The sequence below is a fragment of the Ranitomeya imitator genome, chromosome 9 (genome assembly GCF_032444005.1).
Source record: "Ranitomeya imitator isolate aRanImi1 chromosome 9, aRanImi1.pri, whole genome shotgun sequence".
Taxonomy (NCBI): Eukaryota; Metazoa; Chordata; class Amphibia; order Anura; family Dendrobatidae; genus Ranitomeya; species Ranitomeya imitator.
In genome coordinates this window covers 28,712,385-28,730,339 of record NC_091290.1, presented here as the reverse complement: position 1 = coordinate 28,730,339, position 17,955 = coordinate 28,712,385, and the positions used below count along the sequence as shown (strand labels likewise).

General features: G+C 40.3%; 1 protein-coding gene across 2 annotated transcripts in view; it reads left to right on the top strand.

Moving 5' to 3' along the window:
• The window catches only part of RASGRP2 (RAS guanyl releasing protein 2), a 143,532-nt gene that overhangs the window by 101,413 nt on the left and 24,164 nt on the right, over positions 1 to 17,955 (top strand). For both annotated transcript variants that reach the window (XM_069740054.1, XM_069740053.1), the window contains 6 exons: positions 1,906 to 2,079; positions 2,735 to 2,851; positions 5,841 to 6,122; positions 10,889 to 10,966; positions 13,789 to 13,902; positions 17,307 to 17,422. In XM_069740054.1, the coding sequence (XP_069596155.1) occupies positions 1,906 to 2,079; positions 2,735 to 2,851; positions 5,841 to 6,122; positions 10,889 to 10,966; positions 13,789 to 13,902; positions 17,307 to 17,422 (881 nt within the window). The remainder of the gene's footprint in view (positions 1 to 1,905; positions 2,080 to 2,734; positions 2,852 to 5,840; positions 6,123 to 10,888; positions 10,967 to 13,788; positions 13,903 to 17,306; positions 17,423 to 17,955) is intronic.

Genomic DNA, 17,955 nt, shown 5'->3' with positions numbered 1-17,955 from the left:
TAGAAGTAGACTTTCCATGCTTTCTGTTATATTTGGGGGTTTGTAACAGACCACGCAGAGGGCGCAAAAAGACCCTCCGCACCGACTCACGGTGCGGAGGCGCTCCCTCTGCGTCCCAGAGCTTCCAGCAAGCAGGACAAAATCAAAATAGCAAGCTGGACAGAAAAATAGCAAACCAGAGAAAAGCAAGCAGGAACTTAGCTTCTGCTGGGAAGACAGGTCACAAGAACGATCCAGGAGAGAACAAGACCAATACTGGAACATTGACAGGTGGCATGGAGCAATGATCTAAGTGGAGTTAAATAGAGCAGCCAGCTAACGAATTAACCTCATCACCTGTGGAAGGAAACTCAGAAGCAGCAGCTCCACTCACAACCACCAGAGGAAGCCCATGGACAGAACCAGCCGAAGTACCATTCATGACCACAGGAGGGAGCTTGACAACAGAATTCACAACAGAAGTGCTCTACAATTTCTTGGTAGAGGGCTGCGCTGACTTTGGTCTTGATAAAACACAATGGACCTACACCAGCAGATGACATGGCTCCCCAAACCATCACTGATTGTGGAGACTTCACACCAGACCTCCTGCAGCTTGGATTGTGGCCTCTCCACTCTTCCTCCAGACTCTGGGACCTTGATTTCCAAATGAAATGCAAAATTTACTTTCATCTGAAAACATCACCTTGGACCACTGACAACAGTCCAGTTCTTTTTCTCCTTGGCCCAGGTAAGACGCTTCTGGCCTTGTCTATTGGTCATGAGTGGCCTGATACAAGGAATGCGACACTTGTAGCCCATGTCCTGGATATGTCTGTGTGTGGTGGCTCTTGAAACAATGACTCCAGCAGCAGTCCACTCCTTGTGAATCTCCCCAAAATTTTTGAATGGCCTTTTCTTAATAATCCTTTCAAGGCTGCAGTTATCCCGGTTGTTTGGGCACCTTTTTCTACCACACTTTTTTCTTCCACTCCACTTTCCATTAACATGCTTGGATACAGCACTTTGAACAGCCGGCTTATGTAGCAATGATCTTTTGTGGCTTCCCCTCCTTGTAGAGTATCAGTGACTGCCTTCTGGACATCTGTCAAGTCAGCAGTCTTCACCATGATTGTGTAGCCTACTGAAACAGACTAAGGAACCTTTATAAATGCTTAGGAAGCCTTTGCACTTGTTTTTGTTAATTATTATAATTTACTGAGATAATGACTTTGGGGTTTTCATTGGCTGTAAGCCATAATCATCAACATTAACAGAAATAAACACTTGAAATAGATCACTCTGTTTGTATTGACTCTATATAATATATGAGGTTCACTTTTTGTATTGAAGAACTGAAATAAATTAACTTTTTGATGATATTCTAATAAAGTGAGAGAGCACCTGTATGTAGTTATCATCAGGCATCTTCTTGTACTTGATCGTTCTCCTTTTCTAAAATAAACAACTTTCCATCCTCAAAACCGAGTGGCAAGAAATTATGTTGTTTTTTTAAATGTAGTTTATGTAGTTTTACATTTTTCTTTGCATTGCTTCAGTATCTATAAAGCAGTTTACAACTTGTAGAGTTGAGAGAATATGTTTGGAATCGTTCTCCAAATCTGAATTTGCCATATTGGTACCCTATTTGTGCCAAATTTATGTTTGACGATCAATTCCGAACATATTCGGAGATTTTTATTTCCATTGACTCCAATGACGTTCCGTTGCGTTTGGAGAATTTTGCAAATACAATGTGTGACGCCGATAGTAATCGGAACCGAATTTTGAAAAATTTGCTCAACTCTATTTACGCGTCACATGGAATAAATAATAAATGTCTGATACTTGTTGCAGTTGGGGATAGTATTCCATATGATTGTGCCATGTATGATTTTTTTCCTTTGCACATGTCTTCCCTTGCAGTTTCAAGATTATCACAGCTTTGTTCTTCACGGCTGCACTGTTGGGAACCCCGTGTTAGAAAGATTCATAGCCCTGTTCAATGGTGTTTCCCAGTGGATCCAACTCATGGTGCTCAGCAAACCTACCCCACAACAAAGGGCAACAGTGATCAAACAGTTCGTACAGGTGGCGGAGGTATGAATCGCAGCTGCATTGGGAGCATGTGTCTCATTGTTATCTCTTGGATTTGTGGAAGTTATCAGGTTACTTTATAATGTATCACTAGACAGAAGATGTCTACCTTGCTTTGGGATTTTAGTTTAATTTTAAAGGGAATCTGTCAGCAGATTTTTGTTATGTAATCTGAGACCAGCGTAATGCAGAGGCAGAGACCCTGATTCCAGTGGTGTGTCACTTACTGGTCTGCCTGGTTTAGCCCTGATAAAATCATTGTTTTATCTGCTACAGCTCTACCGGCTCTCTGAGTGCTGAGCTCTGTATAACCCCGCCCACATCAATGATTTGCTTTCTGTGCATAGGTAGAAAGTTGCCAATCAGTGGTGAGGGCGGGGTTACACAGAACAGGTGGACTAGAAGACACGAGTAAGCTAGTCCTACAGTGATAATCTCCTGCTAATAAAACGTTGATTCTATTGAACTTACAACGCACAGCCTAGTGAGTGATACTTTGCAGGAATCAGTGTCTCTGTCACTATATCATGTTACTCTCAAAAAACATAAAGGGTTGAGTGTCTGAATTCAAACTACCCAACCTCCGTATGCATTAGATGGCCATTTTGTTATTATCGAAGGGTTCCCTTGACTTTATTCCATTATTTCCTTTCTACAGAGGCTTCTTGACCTACAAAATTTCAACACACTTATGTCTGTCGTTGGCGGTCTTAGTCATAGCTCCATTTCTCGCCTGAAAGAAACTCACTCACATGTCAGTGCAGAGACTACAAAGGTGGGTGCTAAAAATATCGCAATGAAGTGCTCCCTACACACAGAAAGGGCGGGCTAAAGTTTGTACCCCCCATTCATTCAGGGTAAGAACTTGGCCCTCAAAGATGCAAACTTGATTTTTTTTTTATTAATGAGTGCAATCCACGACAAATTACAACGTTTTGGTCAAAGCTCTGACTATCAGATAAATGGACTGAAGAGAGAATGTTTATAACCCGGTACCATCTAAATAGTGGGATCACCACTTTACACAGAGCACCGTTCTCCTACCATCTTCACGCTATTCACAAACTCTCTTGGCCATTCGTTTTCCGGATGAAGGTCGGAGCCTTGGCCGAAACATTATGATTTTATGTGGATTGCAAAATTAAAATTTTGTATTTTTAATTGAGAACCAAACTCTTCCCATAAATTTCCATAAGCGGTGGGATCCCTAGTTGAGCACTGGGAATGTCTTGTTCTATTCAAGACTGGTGTCCCCTCGTTCACGACTCCATAGGCGGCTTCCATTCGAAACCTAGAAAGGCGGGATGCAGACATGCCCCAATGGAACCATTGACTTCACTTAGACAAAGGGAGTCCAAAAAAACTCAGACTCCGTTTCACCTTCTTATAGGCATTGTCTGTTTTTTTTAGCCTGATACCATAGTTAAGATGGGAACAAGTTGCACTGAGCAAATATTCTGGTAACATAATTGTTAAAGGGGTTGACCAGGTTTTTGTTTTTCGGCCTTTAGGTAAAAAAAAAGAAGTTAACAGAGGCAACTACCTGCCGCTTCCACCCAGTGTGAGAACATAGTGGTCATTGACCGCTCCTGTCGGCGATACAGCTTCTCTTTTCTCTGCTTTGTCTTTGGGGCATGACTTGACTACCGACGTTAAGCGGATTGACAGCCGGCTTCCCGCACTTAGGCAGTATGACATCAGCAGTCATTCCCCGTCAACAGTGCAGGGCGGAAGAGAAGCCACTCCTCTGCTGACGAGAAGTCAGAGGAAGCTGCTGAATCGCTGGCAGAAGAGGTCGGTGACCACTCAATGCCTGGCAGAGATTGGCACCGGGCACAACACGCAGTTGGTTAACAACTATCTGCTTGTTAATTCTTAGGCACATTGTTAATAAAAAATAGTCTCCATTAACCCCTTTAAGTGAAGCTGTCAGGAGCTTTATGATCACTAAAATAATGACATTGCTGGTTAGGGTGATCAAAGACAAGCTCAAACCTACCATCCTGATTATAAATTGATATTCTGATACTGAGAATATCAACTTTTAATTTTCATGTAAATGAAGCTACAAGCTCCTCTAGGGCGGGGAGATTCCGGGCTAGTGCACCGATCCTCACAATTATTGGCACGAAACAGCCATCAATCAATATCATGAGGGTCCCGTTAGGCAGGGAATAATGTGGAGGATTGATGCACTTGCCGAGTATCGTCCCACTTGTATCTTCATTTACATGTAGAATTTTTTTGTTGTTTATCGTGTTAACCAGTAGATTGAAAAATAATCAAAATTGAGAGTCCTCACTAGTTGATACCTTTTAATGGATGGTGACAAATAGCAAGCTTTCAAGACTACTCGGGTCTCTTCATCGGGCATAAATGATACCTGATGAAGAGACCTGAGTAGTCTCGGAGAAAGCTTGCTATTTGTTACCATCTTTTCATTTCGCCAATAAGGTATCAACTAGTGAGCCCTCTCAATTTTGATCATTTTTCTCTTTTACTTGAAAAATTCAAAGTTGATATTCTCATTGATGGATTATTCATTTGTAGCCTTGTAGTGTGAACTTGTCTTTTATTGCCCTACTTACTTTTGTTGACCATAACATTTCTTTAAAGTTGCCTTTGTTTTTGGGTTTATGGTAAAAAAAAAAATGAGTTCGATCAATTAAAAGAATGACCATAATAAGGTCAACTTCAGACGCCATGAAGACAACATTTGCTGCATCTTTTATTTTTTTTATCCAGCCCTTTAAAACTCAACTATTGAAAACGGATGCAACATTTGTTCAAGGATATTGCAGAGGCGACACTACGGCCTTATCCCTGCCAAATCATTGGGAATTAATTACATAGATAATGACCTCCAGCATTGATCTTTGCTGCCTACAAAGTGGATAGACAGTAACTGAGTGTGAGCTGTTCGCTGACCCCGTCAGTCACATGATCGGAATCCAATTGAACATCTTTTGGATGAACTAGACCATCACATACAACCGTTAGAATAAAGATGATTTGTTTTCTAACTTACAAAAATGTACAGGAAAAAAAAATGATATTGTCCACAATGGCCATTTAAAAATCTCATCGTATTCCCATCATTGCTTAGGTTGCTAAGGAATAATATCCGACCTAATGATAATACTGTTAAATTTCAATTTTAGGAATACATTTTATTTATTTTTTATTTTATATTCTAATTTTATACATTCTGCACATGTGCTCTTACAGTTGTTTTTAGTTAATTGTATAAATATATTTTAAACATAAATTTGGATGATTGTACCATACATACATGCTGCGTACATTACTCAATAGTTCTTTTAGACCTAATGGGGATGTTGTGTTTACTTCAAATTTCCATCTTTAAATGGATGCATAATCCTTTTATTTCAAACTCCATATACCAAGCCTTAGTGACAGATCCTCAGTGTCCCTCCTCCCCGCTGAGATCTCACACTGCCTGGTATAAGCTGCGGCTGTCAGTCAGGCTGGCTGGATGGGGACTTAAGAAACTGGAGAAATTTCATTCTATATCTGGACTCATAAAAGGCTTGTCTTAATATGAGGATGCTAGAGCCATGCTTAGATAAATTTTCACAGTTTGTACACAAGTGTCATCAGAGATCTATTTTATTTAATTTAATTTAATATGAAATTTGGTGAAAGACCCTTTTTTTAAAGATGTATATGTTAAAAGTCACAAAACCAACTGTGATTTTATACCTCCTTCTCATTAAATTCTTTCATTTTTTTCCCATTACAAGGTGTACGATTCTCTTTTGGAGCTTCTTACCTCTTCCGATAACTACTCGCGATACAGGCGCAGGTTTGCGTTTTGCGAAGGTTTTCGATTTCCTGCCCTCGGCGTTCACTTAAAAGACCTGATGGCGTTGCACGTAGCGCTGTCTGACTGGACAGATAAAGCGAGAGGTGCGATCAATGTCTCCAAAATGCGTCAGGTCTATAAAGTGGTTCACGAACTAACAGAAGCTCAGAGACGGGAACCTCCGGTAAAAGCCAATCCGGATCTTCTAAACTTGTTAACGGTAAGTTGTTATAAAAATGCAAAACATTTATTGAGAGAAAAATGTCAAATCTGGTATCGATGTAATTAATTCCTGTTTTATTTTTTTGCTGTTTTGCTTAGTTTTTTTTTTTAGTTTTTCCTTTAGTATAGGAAAAATCTACTGTTTTGATACCTGTGAACAATCCACGAGCTTCTTTATTATGAATGGGAACCTGACTGTTTCATGCTGCCCGAACAACGAGCTTCAAAGAATCAAAGTCCGGGTCCGATATTTTTGCCTCGTATGTTTTATTCTGAAGCACTGAGACATTTCGGAGCAAGCATACTTTTATAAGTTGACGATGCCACCTGGGTAACTAAGTTTGTAAAGGCTGCAGCCGATCAGTGGCCGCTGGTGATATGGTGGATACAGGGCTCAGAGTGGAGGATCGGCGAAAAAATGTATGCAGCATATTTCAGCTTTTTCTAAGTGCCCAGTAGTGGACAACCCATTTGTAGGATTTTTTTTTAAACGAGTTTGTTTATTAGCGTCTCACTGTCTTGCATGTCAACTTTTTGGTTGTTGGGTGAGCGCGTGCTCCTGCTTGAATGCAATGAGTTGGTTGCATTATTTCGCCGCCCCCTTAGATGCACGTGATCCTGGTGCTGCAATACAAGCCAATATATAAAGGTTATAAGGACTTGACCGCTGTGTGTAGTCAGCCGGTGTACAGAGGAGGATCTGGACTATTTTACATTCCAAGGACTCAAAGAAAACAGAATGAACCAGCTCACTTTTAACTCATCTTATTTGAGAAGGGGAGAGGTTGTCCGGGACGGGAACTATTGCACATGTGCAACCCTGGCCAGACTGTATAGGAATAGTAGTAGGGTGAAATGATATGTGCATAAATGGCTATTTAGTTATTAAAGGGGCTGTCCAGGACTTTAACATTCATAGCCTATCTTTAGGATAGATCATCAATGTCCGATCGTTGGGGGTGCGATCAACAGTTCGGCCAGACCTGCTCAGTTACGAAGCTGCACAGCCCAGATCCGTCAACAGAACGGTGGCCCCGGCTGGGTACTGCACATCCAATATGTGGCGGATGTGCAATACCCAGCCATTGCCACCGTTCCGTTGATGGGTCCGTGCAGTTGCGAAACTGAGCTGTTCCGGCCACCGCCAACATTGGGAACAACTGCACCCCCACTGATCAGACATTGATAACTTTTACTAAGGATAGGCCTTCAATGTTAATGTGCCGGACAAGATGGCACTTATTATTCAAGGTTTTTTTTTATATCAAGTTGGTGTTAGTCCTCATGTGCATGGCAGAGTTGTACGAAGCTGGCTGTGCAGGACTACATCATGTCCTTGCAGATCTGTATTCCGGAACTCTCCAAAAACTGCTGCACGGACACATTACAGACAGAACGCTGAAATCGAAGCGTCTGTCACTACCATATGCCGCCTTCACGGAGAACTCCATGAAGGTGGTGACAGATTCCCTTAATATGCTAGTGGCTTACTGTCTGTAATTTTTCGCGCTTGACGTATGCACAGTTTCCTGGACTGTTCCCGTCGTCCATTTCGCTGTTACATCCTCATACCAGGATCTCTATCTCTGTGATGAACATTATCATCACTACCGTTGCCGAAGATCTAAATATTGATCCTAGAACTACGACACTGGCGGACACAGACAGAAGAGGCCCCTGTGCAAGAACAATATATGGGCCCTTTGCCGTCCAGACGCTCATCATAATGCACAATTCCACCTGCTTTGGAGGTGGTGCAGACCCCCTTACTTCTTGGGCCCCAATGATATGTTCAATCATGACCTACGGGTCGCTTGCTCTTATGATTCTTTCCTCAGCCGCTGCAACAAATGGTTTCTCTAGGAGAAGCTGATTGCCGGCATCCGGCGGATGAAGACTCGTTGTTACCAAACAGACGTACATCGTTTGCATATTCACTTCCTCTATAAGTGCATGTTTTCTCTGTGGTGCGGATTGATTTCCAGGGACTCCTGTGGTCCTTAAGAGCTTGTAGTAATGGAAAGACTACACGATTAGGCTTGACATGGCTAGTAGGGTGAAATATCAAGCAGGTGTCTAAACCCAACTTTTCTAGTCGGCCGTCTTGGCGAATAGTGAAGAAGGCGTTGAGAATGTTCTCATCGATGACCACACCATGTTTTGACCCCACGCTCTTTCCAGTCCTATTTCATACCACCAAGAAATGGGCATTCCGAGAACAGGACTGGCTACATGCAATGCTGGAGTATCAGGTAAAGGACCATTTCTGAAAAGGTTTGTTTCTTGGAGGTGCCCAGAGGTTTTTGAGGTGTCTAAGAGTTCGTCAACATCTCCAGGAATCCGAGAGGTCTTTCCATTTTTGGATCTAGCTGGATCTTTTGGGAGAGTTGGCAAATAAGTCCTTAGCTGATGTTTTAGAACTTCCTATGGCTACAGATAGTGTCGTTAATACATTCTTTCAGCTGGATCATGCGGCATATCTTCCTTGTGTCTCGCTGCTCATCTTATTTATATCTTTCATGTGTCAGACACTGATAGTTCTTGAAATATTGTAATTGGGTAATTAAATGCTGTTTATATACCCTGCAATTTCATTTCACATCAAGCCTGCTGATAAGAATATGCTTGCAATGAAAAGACAAGACTGGAAAGTAAACTTCATTGTAGCCATGTTATGCAGGGAGCGGAAGAAAACTCTGGAGTTACAGAAACAGAAAGAAGGCACATTTTACAAAACGTATTAAAGAGAATCTGTCAGCAGTTTGTGTATAATCCGAGAGTAGCATGATGTAGGGTCTGAGACCCTGATTCCATCGATGTATCACTTACTGGTCTGCGTGCTGTCATTTTGATACAATCACAGTTTTCTCTCTGCAGATCTAGCAGTTCCCGGAATGCTGAGCTGTCTATAACCCCGCCCACACCACTGATTGGCGGCTTTCTGTGTACAAAAGGTGCTAATAAGTGGTGTGGGCGTGGTTACACAGAGCAGGTTGAATGGGAGGCACAAGACACCTAGTCCTGTAGTGATAATCTCCTGCTGATAAAACACTGATTTTATCTAAACAGCAACACGCAACCTAATAAGTGACACATTGCTGGACTCAGGATCTCAGCCCCTACATATTACTGTTCTCAGATTACATAGCAAATACCTTTTGACAGATTCTCTTTAAGACTGGTATTTAATGCTTTACTCTTAAGGCATGTGGACATGACGCCTCAAGAAAACGATGGCAGTATTTTCCCTGAAGCGTCTTTTCTGATTTAGTTTTGAAGGTCTTTTCCGATGCCTTTTTGAACGTCTTTTCCGGCAGTTTTGTTTTGTTTTATTCACATATAACATAGTGACGTCTCCAAGGCAAGAGCTACCAGAAGAACGGATCGGTTACTTCTTTTAGCGGCTTCATGGCTGTCGAAAAAAAAAAAATGGAACATATGCACAGCAAGTCGTTTGCACATTGCTGTGCATATGATCATTCTCTTTGGCTTTTTTTTTAGCACTTTCCAATAGGAATCTACCTAAAAAAGAATTCGTGCACATGTACCCAAAATTCGGCATATTTGACACTAGCTAAGTCCGAATTCCCACATCCATTGTACCCATTTTTGCACTGTCTGGTTTTCTTAGGCGACGGACCCAAAGAGTTTAATTGATCCATGAATACATCTTTTTTTAAGGTTGAATCCGTCTTTCCGACCTGTGAGGTTCGACAGATCCTATACTTAAGTATATGGACAAGCTTTAAAAAATGGATGAAAAACAGAGGATAAACTTTTTACTTCAACGTTCCACCAGTGTTTCATCTGTTTCCAGTTGATCCATTGCTACAAGTCAATGGATAAAAAATAACGTTCAGTTTGCCTCCTTCAGTTTTTGGAAACGGACCAGAAAAAAAACAGAGGCAACATGGATGAAGAAAGGAGGTAAAATAGAGGAAGCATGAGAAGAAAACCCCCAAGAAAATGGCATTTCGAGAACAGGACTGTCTACGTGTAATGATGCATTATCAGGCAGAGGACAATTTATGAATAGGTTTGTTTCTTGGAGGTTCCCAGAGGTTTTTTTGAGGTGCCTAAGAGTTTGCCAACATCTCTGGGAGTCCGAGAGGTCTTTCCATTTTTGGGAGCTAACTGAATCTTTTGGGAGAGTTCGCAAGTACAGTAAGTCTTTAATATTTTAGAACTTCCTATGGCTACAGATAGTGCCGCTAACACATTCTTTCAGCTGGATCATCTAGTACACGGATGAAGAAAGTAGGCAAAATAAAGGAAGCATGAGAAGAAAACGGTTCTTTTACAAGGATGCAAAAAAAAATAATGGAAACAGATGTGTAAGTGTCACCTAAAATGGAATTTATGCCAGCTACGGAGTGATGTTTCCAGCTTTCGGAATAACACTTTTTCCTTTTAAATTAGCAAATCATTAATAAAGTTTAAGACGCGACAGATTGAGGTTGCCACCCAAATCTGAATGTGAAAAAAAAAACGCATAGTATTTTGAATGTATTGGTTAATAACTGTTGGCACCTAATAAATTAAGCCTGCTGTTTGATATTTTCCCTTGGCAAAAGCTCATTGGCAACGACTGAAACACAGAACTTGATCACGTTTTCACTTATCTGGAGAAACTGTGGGAAATGTTCGAAACTGGTGGAAGATTTTATTAATGAGCTCGGTGTGAAATATTGAAATAAACTTTTCGTTAGAAATAAAATATTTCATTGTTTTGTTTTTGATCGCCCATTTTCTCTGCTTCTGTAGGTTTCTTTGGATCAGTATCGATCAGAGGAAGAGATTTACCAGCTGTCGCTTCAAAGGGAACCAAGGGCACGTACATCGGTGAGATTTAGGCATAAGGATTGTATTTAATTAGATGTTCCTGTTGCTCCTTTGAGATGTCCATGATGAGTTTTCATGTCAGCCTCCATGTTCCTGCTACGACCTCCAACGGTTCAATTGGACCAAATGTCCATCAGCATAAACCCATGTGAAGGTCCAAATTCCTATCATCGTGAATCATGGGTGATTCGCAGGTTGTGACTCTAATAGAAAGGTTTAAAGGGCTTGTCCATGCATTCCATGCTTGCTGTATTGCCTTGAATTGATCAAGACAATCTCATGAAGAAGACTTAAAAAAAGGGGACAACATTTAGGCAAACTCTGCTAAAAAGTATTTGAAGTTTTTGGAAATTCCTGCAATGTCCCAATTTTGGCCATTGACATTTTAGTTAAAATTTGTCACATCTGGACTGTTATAACTAAAGGGTGTCTTAAATATGCCAACTCTGAGGTGATACAGAGCTGTAAAAATTAAGGGAGAATTAATTGAGACTGTGATTTTGTACGCCACTCTAAATCTAAAGGCATGCACTTTGTAATGAATTTGGTGCATTTTTGGGCTGCATATGCACCAACTTGAGAAAAATGTCCTCCAGTCGTGGACCACACTAAATTTCTGGGTTACACCCTGTCCTGCTAAACAATTTTCAAAAACTTGGCTTCCAAAACACCAACATTTTTTGTGAAAAATACACATTTTTAATTAATTTTTTCCCCCAAGTCTTTGGGTTTTCTGACTACTAGAGATACCGTAATCGAAATTGAAATTTTAATTCAGCAGTTTGATCAAATTTGGCCGGAAAACTCGATTCTCATTGAATTTATTTGATGCAAAATGAATCTGTCTTTTTATGCTGTGGGGGTTTGTTCAGATCTCGGAACATAATAAAAATTGGGCGAAGAATATTTTCTAAAAAATTAATTAAATTCTCATTGGCCTTTGCCCCGTATGTGAATCCCCATGCCTGGTCTGCCCAGTGTGGTCTTCATGCCCAGGTCACCAATCTTTCTTCATGCCACACAGGTCCTGTTGGGTCTTTGGTTCCTCTGGTGCCCCCTAGGTGACGTGACATTATGAAATCATTAACTGGGGCAAATGTCATGACATTGTATAAGGTCTAGGCCACATGGGACATAATATCATGAATATGTTATGACGTACTTCAGATCGTATATAATAAATAAATAATTTGGCACTCAAAATTGAGTGCCAAATTATTTATTTATTATATACCTACTGGTTTGGGGAACCTATCTTGTGCACCAACACAGCTGTGCCACGATATACTTCAGTACTTCAGATCGTGACATCATGATCTTGGACTACTTACCGGGGAACTGGACTTGCCGAAGACCCTAAGGATCTTTGGTGTGAAGAAGACCAACAATCTGCGAATGAAGACCGGATGAGGACCACCAAGACGGGAACAACACAAACAAGAGGCTAAGGAGAGATGAATATTACTTTTTATTTTTTAATACTTTCTTTTAAAACAAGCAAATTCAAATTTTGACTGAAATCTGAGACAAATCCATCTTGACCCGACGCAATTCGGTCATCTTTAGTAACTACAATTTAATATTTTTTTTTTACTTTTTCTTTCCATAAAATGATACAGATATGCAGTACAGGTTTCTCTTTGTCCACCAACCTTGCTTTGGTATCTCATCCTGTAATCCTATGAGCCCTGGTCCATATCTATCAATTTGCCACATGTAGAAAAAATCTGAAAATCTCTGCTTTTTTTTATATTCGAGGCGCTCACACATGGCATTCAGCTCAGCGTGTATAATTTTCTCCATGATGTGAAACTCACACCGTGACAGAGACAATGCAGACAGTGTAAATCTCTGCCATTCTGCATGAAAAACGAGAAGAACAGCCTGTGCGCCTGTAATGACATAGTACAGAAGAGACATACGTCTGTCAGGTGTAATCTTTCATCCTGAAAGAAATCCACTGTTTGATCCACTGGAAGATAAAATAGAGAAAACAAAGCTTTGTTCAGCTCGTCTTTAAGGGAGAAAATTCCGCCCTGATCCCATGCTGGCACTTGGACAGAGCTTTGGATCAACGTTGTATTGTTATACTCTGTGTGGTAGGAATGTATTTAGGCTTTTGTAGTGTGTGCCAATGCTACATTTTGTGGTTGTGCTTTTTTTTCAGTTTCATAATTGCCATTTTTCTTCATTGCTTGGAGGAATTTTTCAACCTGCTTTTGGTGATTTTTTTTGTTTTGTCCTCGGAATCCCAAATCTTAAAAAAAAAAGAATAGGTGTTTATTTTTATTCTTTTGTATATATATATATATAGATAAAGAAGAACACAGCAGCACATGTACATGAATCTAGGCCATGTTAAAACACAGACAAATATTCAATATGAATTATACTTCTCAAAAATATTTTTCCATAAAAAATTTTTCAAAAATTTTTTTTTCATAAAACTTACAGTTGCATTTAAAAAAAAAAAGATAATGAATTAACTCATAATTAAAATACTATCGATAATACAATCGATACGCAAGGCAGGGTCCATCGGCCAAGGATTACTTACGTAATGGGAGTCATCTTACCAGACGGCATCCACCGCTCTTCTTTTGATTAGCTGGCCCGGCACGATGTCACACGTGCGCCATTCTGCAATGATGATGTTGCACCAGTCCGGCTAATCGGTTCCGTTAAGTAAGAGCCAGTGCTCAGCGCTCCCGTCCATCCATCATGGAATACTGACGTATGCCGGACCCGATTTTGCGAATTGTGGCACGCCATCTCTACTAATGATCCTAGTAATGTATGAGATTTCTATGCATCTCTTTTAGCAAGCCACTATCAAGTCACCTCCATCTCCATCACCTCCTTTGGAGGAATGGGCATCCTTAAAAGCAAAACCGGACCAAGCTCTGTTGTGCCAACACATAGAGAAGATGGTGGAGGTAAGTCGATTATTGGGTTTTGTTGAACATGTCTATAAAAAAATAAATAAAACTCTTGCATTTTGGTTCTGGTGTTCATCTGAAATAAACATAATTATGACATATATCCAGTGTTTAGATGAGTTGGATATCTGGGCGATATGGAATGTGGGGCAGCAGTACCCTGCAATAGGGAACGTGTCATCAGGAGCAGACCTTGCACTCTACTTCATGGCAGGACTTGGAAACCTCAGGCATGAGTATGACATGCCGGCTATCCTACCATGAGGCGTGATTGCCTTTCCCTGTGTAATCCACTTCATGATAGGACCGCCAGTAGGTTTCAGACATGAGCAAGATTGGCTATTTGACCAAGAAGGAGAGTGATGGGGTGCTACTCCAGATGACCTGGCCTCCACAGTCACCAGACCTGAACCCAATCGAGATGGTTTGGGGTGAGCTGGACCGCAGAGTGAAGGCAAAAGGGCCAACAAGCGCTAAGCATCTCTGGGAACTCCTTCGAGATTGTTGGAAGACCATTCCCGGTGACTACCTCTTGAAGCTCATCAAGAGAATGCCAAGAGTGTGCAAAGCAGTCATCAAAGCAAAAGGTGGCTACTTTGAAGAACCTAGAATATAAGATATAATTTCAGTTGTTTCACACTTTTTTGTTAAGTATATAATTCCACATGTGTTAATTCATAGTTTTGATGCCTTCAGTGTGAATGTACAATTTTCATAGTCATGAAAATACAGAACAATCTTTAAATGAGAAGGTGTGTCCAAACTTTTGGTCTGTACTGTATGTATGGGTGGATGGGTATATGTACAGTATGTATGTATGTATGTATGGATGGATGGATATATGTATGTATGTATGGATGTATGTATGGGTGGATGGATATATGTATGGATGTATGTATGTATGGATATATGTATGGATGTATATACTGTATGGATGTATGTATGTATGTATGGATATATGTATGGATGTATATACTGTATGGATGTATGTATGGGTGGATGGATATATGTATGGATGTATGTATGTATGGATATATGTATGGATGTATATACTGTATGGATGTATGTATGGGTGGATGGATATATGTATGGATATATGTATATACTGTATGGATGTATGTATGGGTGGATGGATATATGTATGGATATATGTATACACGGTATGGATGTATGTATGGGTGGATGGATATATGTATGGATGTATGTATGTATGGATATATGTATGGATGTATATACTGTATGGATGTATGTATGTATGAATGGATATATGTATGGATGTATATACTGTATGGATGTATGTATGGGTGGATGGGTATATGTACAGTATGTATGTATGTATGGATGGATGGATATATGTATGTATGTATGTATGGATGTATGTATGGGTGGATGGATATATGTATGGATGTATGTATGTATGGATGTATGTATGTATGGATATATGTATGGATGTATATACTGTATGGATGTATGTATGGGTGGATGGATATATGTATGGATATATGTATATACTGTATGGATGTATGTATGTATGTATGGATATATGTATGGATATATGTATATACTGTATGGATGTATGTATGGGTGGATGGATATATGTATGGATATATGTATATACTGTATGGATGTATGTATGGGTGGATGGATATATGTATGGATATATGTATATACTGTATGGATGTATGTATGGGTGGATGGATATATGTATGGATATATGTATACACGGTATGGATGTATGTATGGGTGGATGGATATATGTATAGATGTATATACTGTATGGATGGATAAATCAATAGGTAAATGGAATAGGTACAAAGTAAACAGGTAAAATAGCTTTAATATCGTACCCTAATAGACAGTTACAAGCTGTGTGTGTTTGCAAAGAAACCTTGGGCGATCACAAAGTTGTTGCTAGAGGTGCAGTCTGCCCTGACCTTAGACCCGTGGCTCACCATTGCTTGCCATTAGTGGAGACTCACACAGTTTTCTATATAATCCATGTTGCGTCCTCCCCAGGCTTTTTAAACACAGTTCTCTCAAAATAAACTAAACTTTACAATCCAGACGCCCGTAGGATATTTTTTTTTTAACATTTCAGATAATATTTTGAACAATTGAATTGAGAAGGAAATAAAAGTCGTACGTGAAAAAAACTCTTCCATCTTCTACGTGGATTTTAATGTGATCAGTCCACACTCAAAATGAATTTTCATTGTCACCAATTGTTACAGTCTTCACTGTGCGAACCAAAATTGTGTTTCTACTATTTATCACCATTGTATTGTTTGCAGTGATACATTATGCATGAAAGGATTAGTATCTTTGTTATTCACATTTATGGCCAGTCCCTTTATATATCCTATACTGTCATTTACGGTGACTTTTCAGAAACAACTGCTATGCGATTGTACATACGCTTTCTGGCTATTATATGGCTTGTATCCTGCATTTATCAGCAGTATTCCCCTCTCCAGGAACTATATCTAATTTTCAGTTGTCTCTTAGCTAATGAGGGAGACAAGTTATTATAATGACATATAGAAGAAAAATGCAGCAGCACTCACCGAAGGTTGCGTGGTCCGAATTCTTTATTGAAAACACTTACAGTGCAGATAACATGCTGACGGCACGGGGGAGCAAAAAAGACGAGGAGGTGAGCAGGGAAAGACAACGGCCGTTTCGCGCCACAGTCAGCGCGAAACGGCCGTTGTCTTTCCCTGTTCACCTCCTTGTCTTTTTTGCTCCCCCATGCCGTCAGCATGTTATCTGCACTGTAAGTGTTTTCAAAAAAGAATTCGGACCACGCAACCTTCGGTGAGTGCTGCTGCATTTTTCTTCTATATGTCATGAATTTGTTGCTTATCTTCATGCGAGCACCGCCGTTGTGAGGATTGGGCTCTCCTATCCCACCACGCGCTTATTGCAGCTGTTATATACAGCGGCTGTGCAGCTTTACTGTTTTCTTGGATGGGCAAGTTATTATAATGTCTCCAATACAGAGTACACACAGACATGGGAAATTAGACATTAGACAGTGGTACTGAGCAGTGTAGCTGTGAATTCAGCACGTTGATGAGATAAAACACTTACTGTTTGATAATAAAACAGTGATTTCATAAAAACTGATGCAAGCAGCCCAGTAAGTGACACAGTACAGTAGGTAGCATCCTGCTAGGCTGCAGTCTTTAATACACGAGTGAGCATTGTGAGATTTTATAGCGCTCATTCCCGCACAGCCGACGATAGATATGAACATCAAATGTTCGTGGACCTAAACTCCTCTCTGAGTGTTTTTTTTTGGACGTTTCCCATTTGGATAAAAAGAATAGATATTAAAAACAATTGTAATTTGTTAGTTACTTATGTGATGCCCCATAGACCTCTTCACCTTCTTCCCTCAGTCTGTGTTCCGACTCTTTGATGAAGATGGTGATGGCCACATCTCCCAAGAAGAGTTCTGCAGCGTCCGGAGCAACTTTCCTTACTTATGTGCATTCGATGAGATAGACCAAAATCAGTAAGTGTGAATTCACTTTTTCCGGGTGAGTCGGGGGGGGGGGAAGGAGAATAATAAAAAGGATTGAACGAAGCAGAGTAAGAGCAACACATGAAGAAACTGAACCTGTGTTCGGGAAGCGGAGTTGCTTTTAAGAGAGACACATAATACTGCATCTTACCCTTTACTAACCTTGCATTACTTTGGAAAAAGGACGAAAAAAGAAGCGCCAATTTACTATAAGTATTTGTGAAAGTGTTCAGCGTGCAGCAATCTGTCTTGGCTGTTCAGCGGTGATGGAAGAGGTCACTTGATCTGTGATTTTGTGGAAGAGGTTTCTTATGAATCACAGACCGTATTTCACACTCCTTCTAAATTTTAGTATCTGGTTGAGAATAATTGATTTACCAGGTAGCGCACTTCATTAAAGAAAGGGATGATTAGTGGGTCGCGTTAGGAAATGTATTTGCAGATTGTCATCAATTAGTGATTAGTGATGGACCAGTGGTGGCTGTACTACAACATGCAGCTGCATGAGTCCCTCAGCCTCTTTG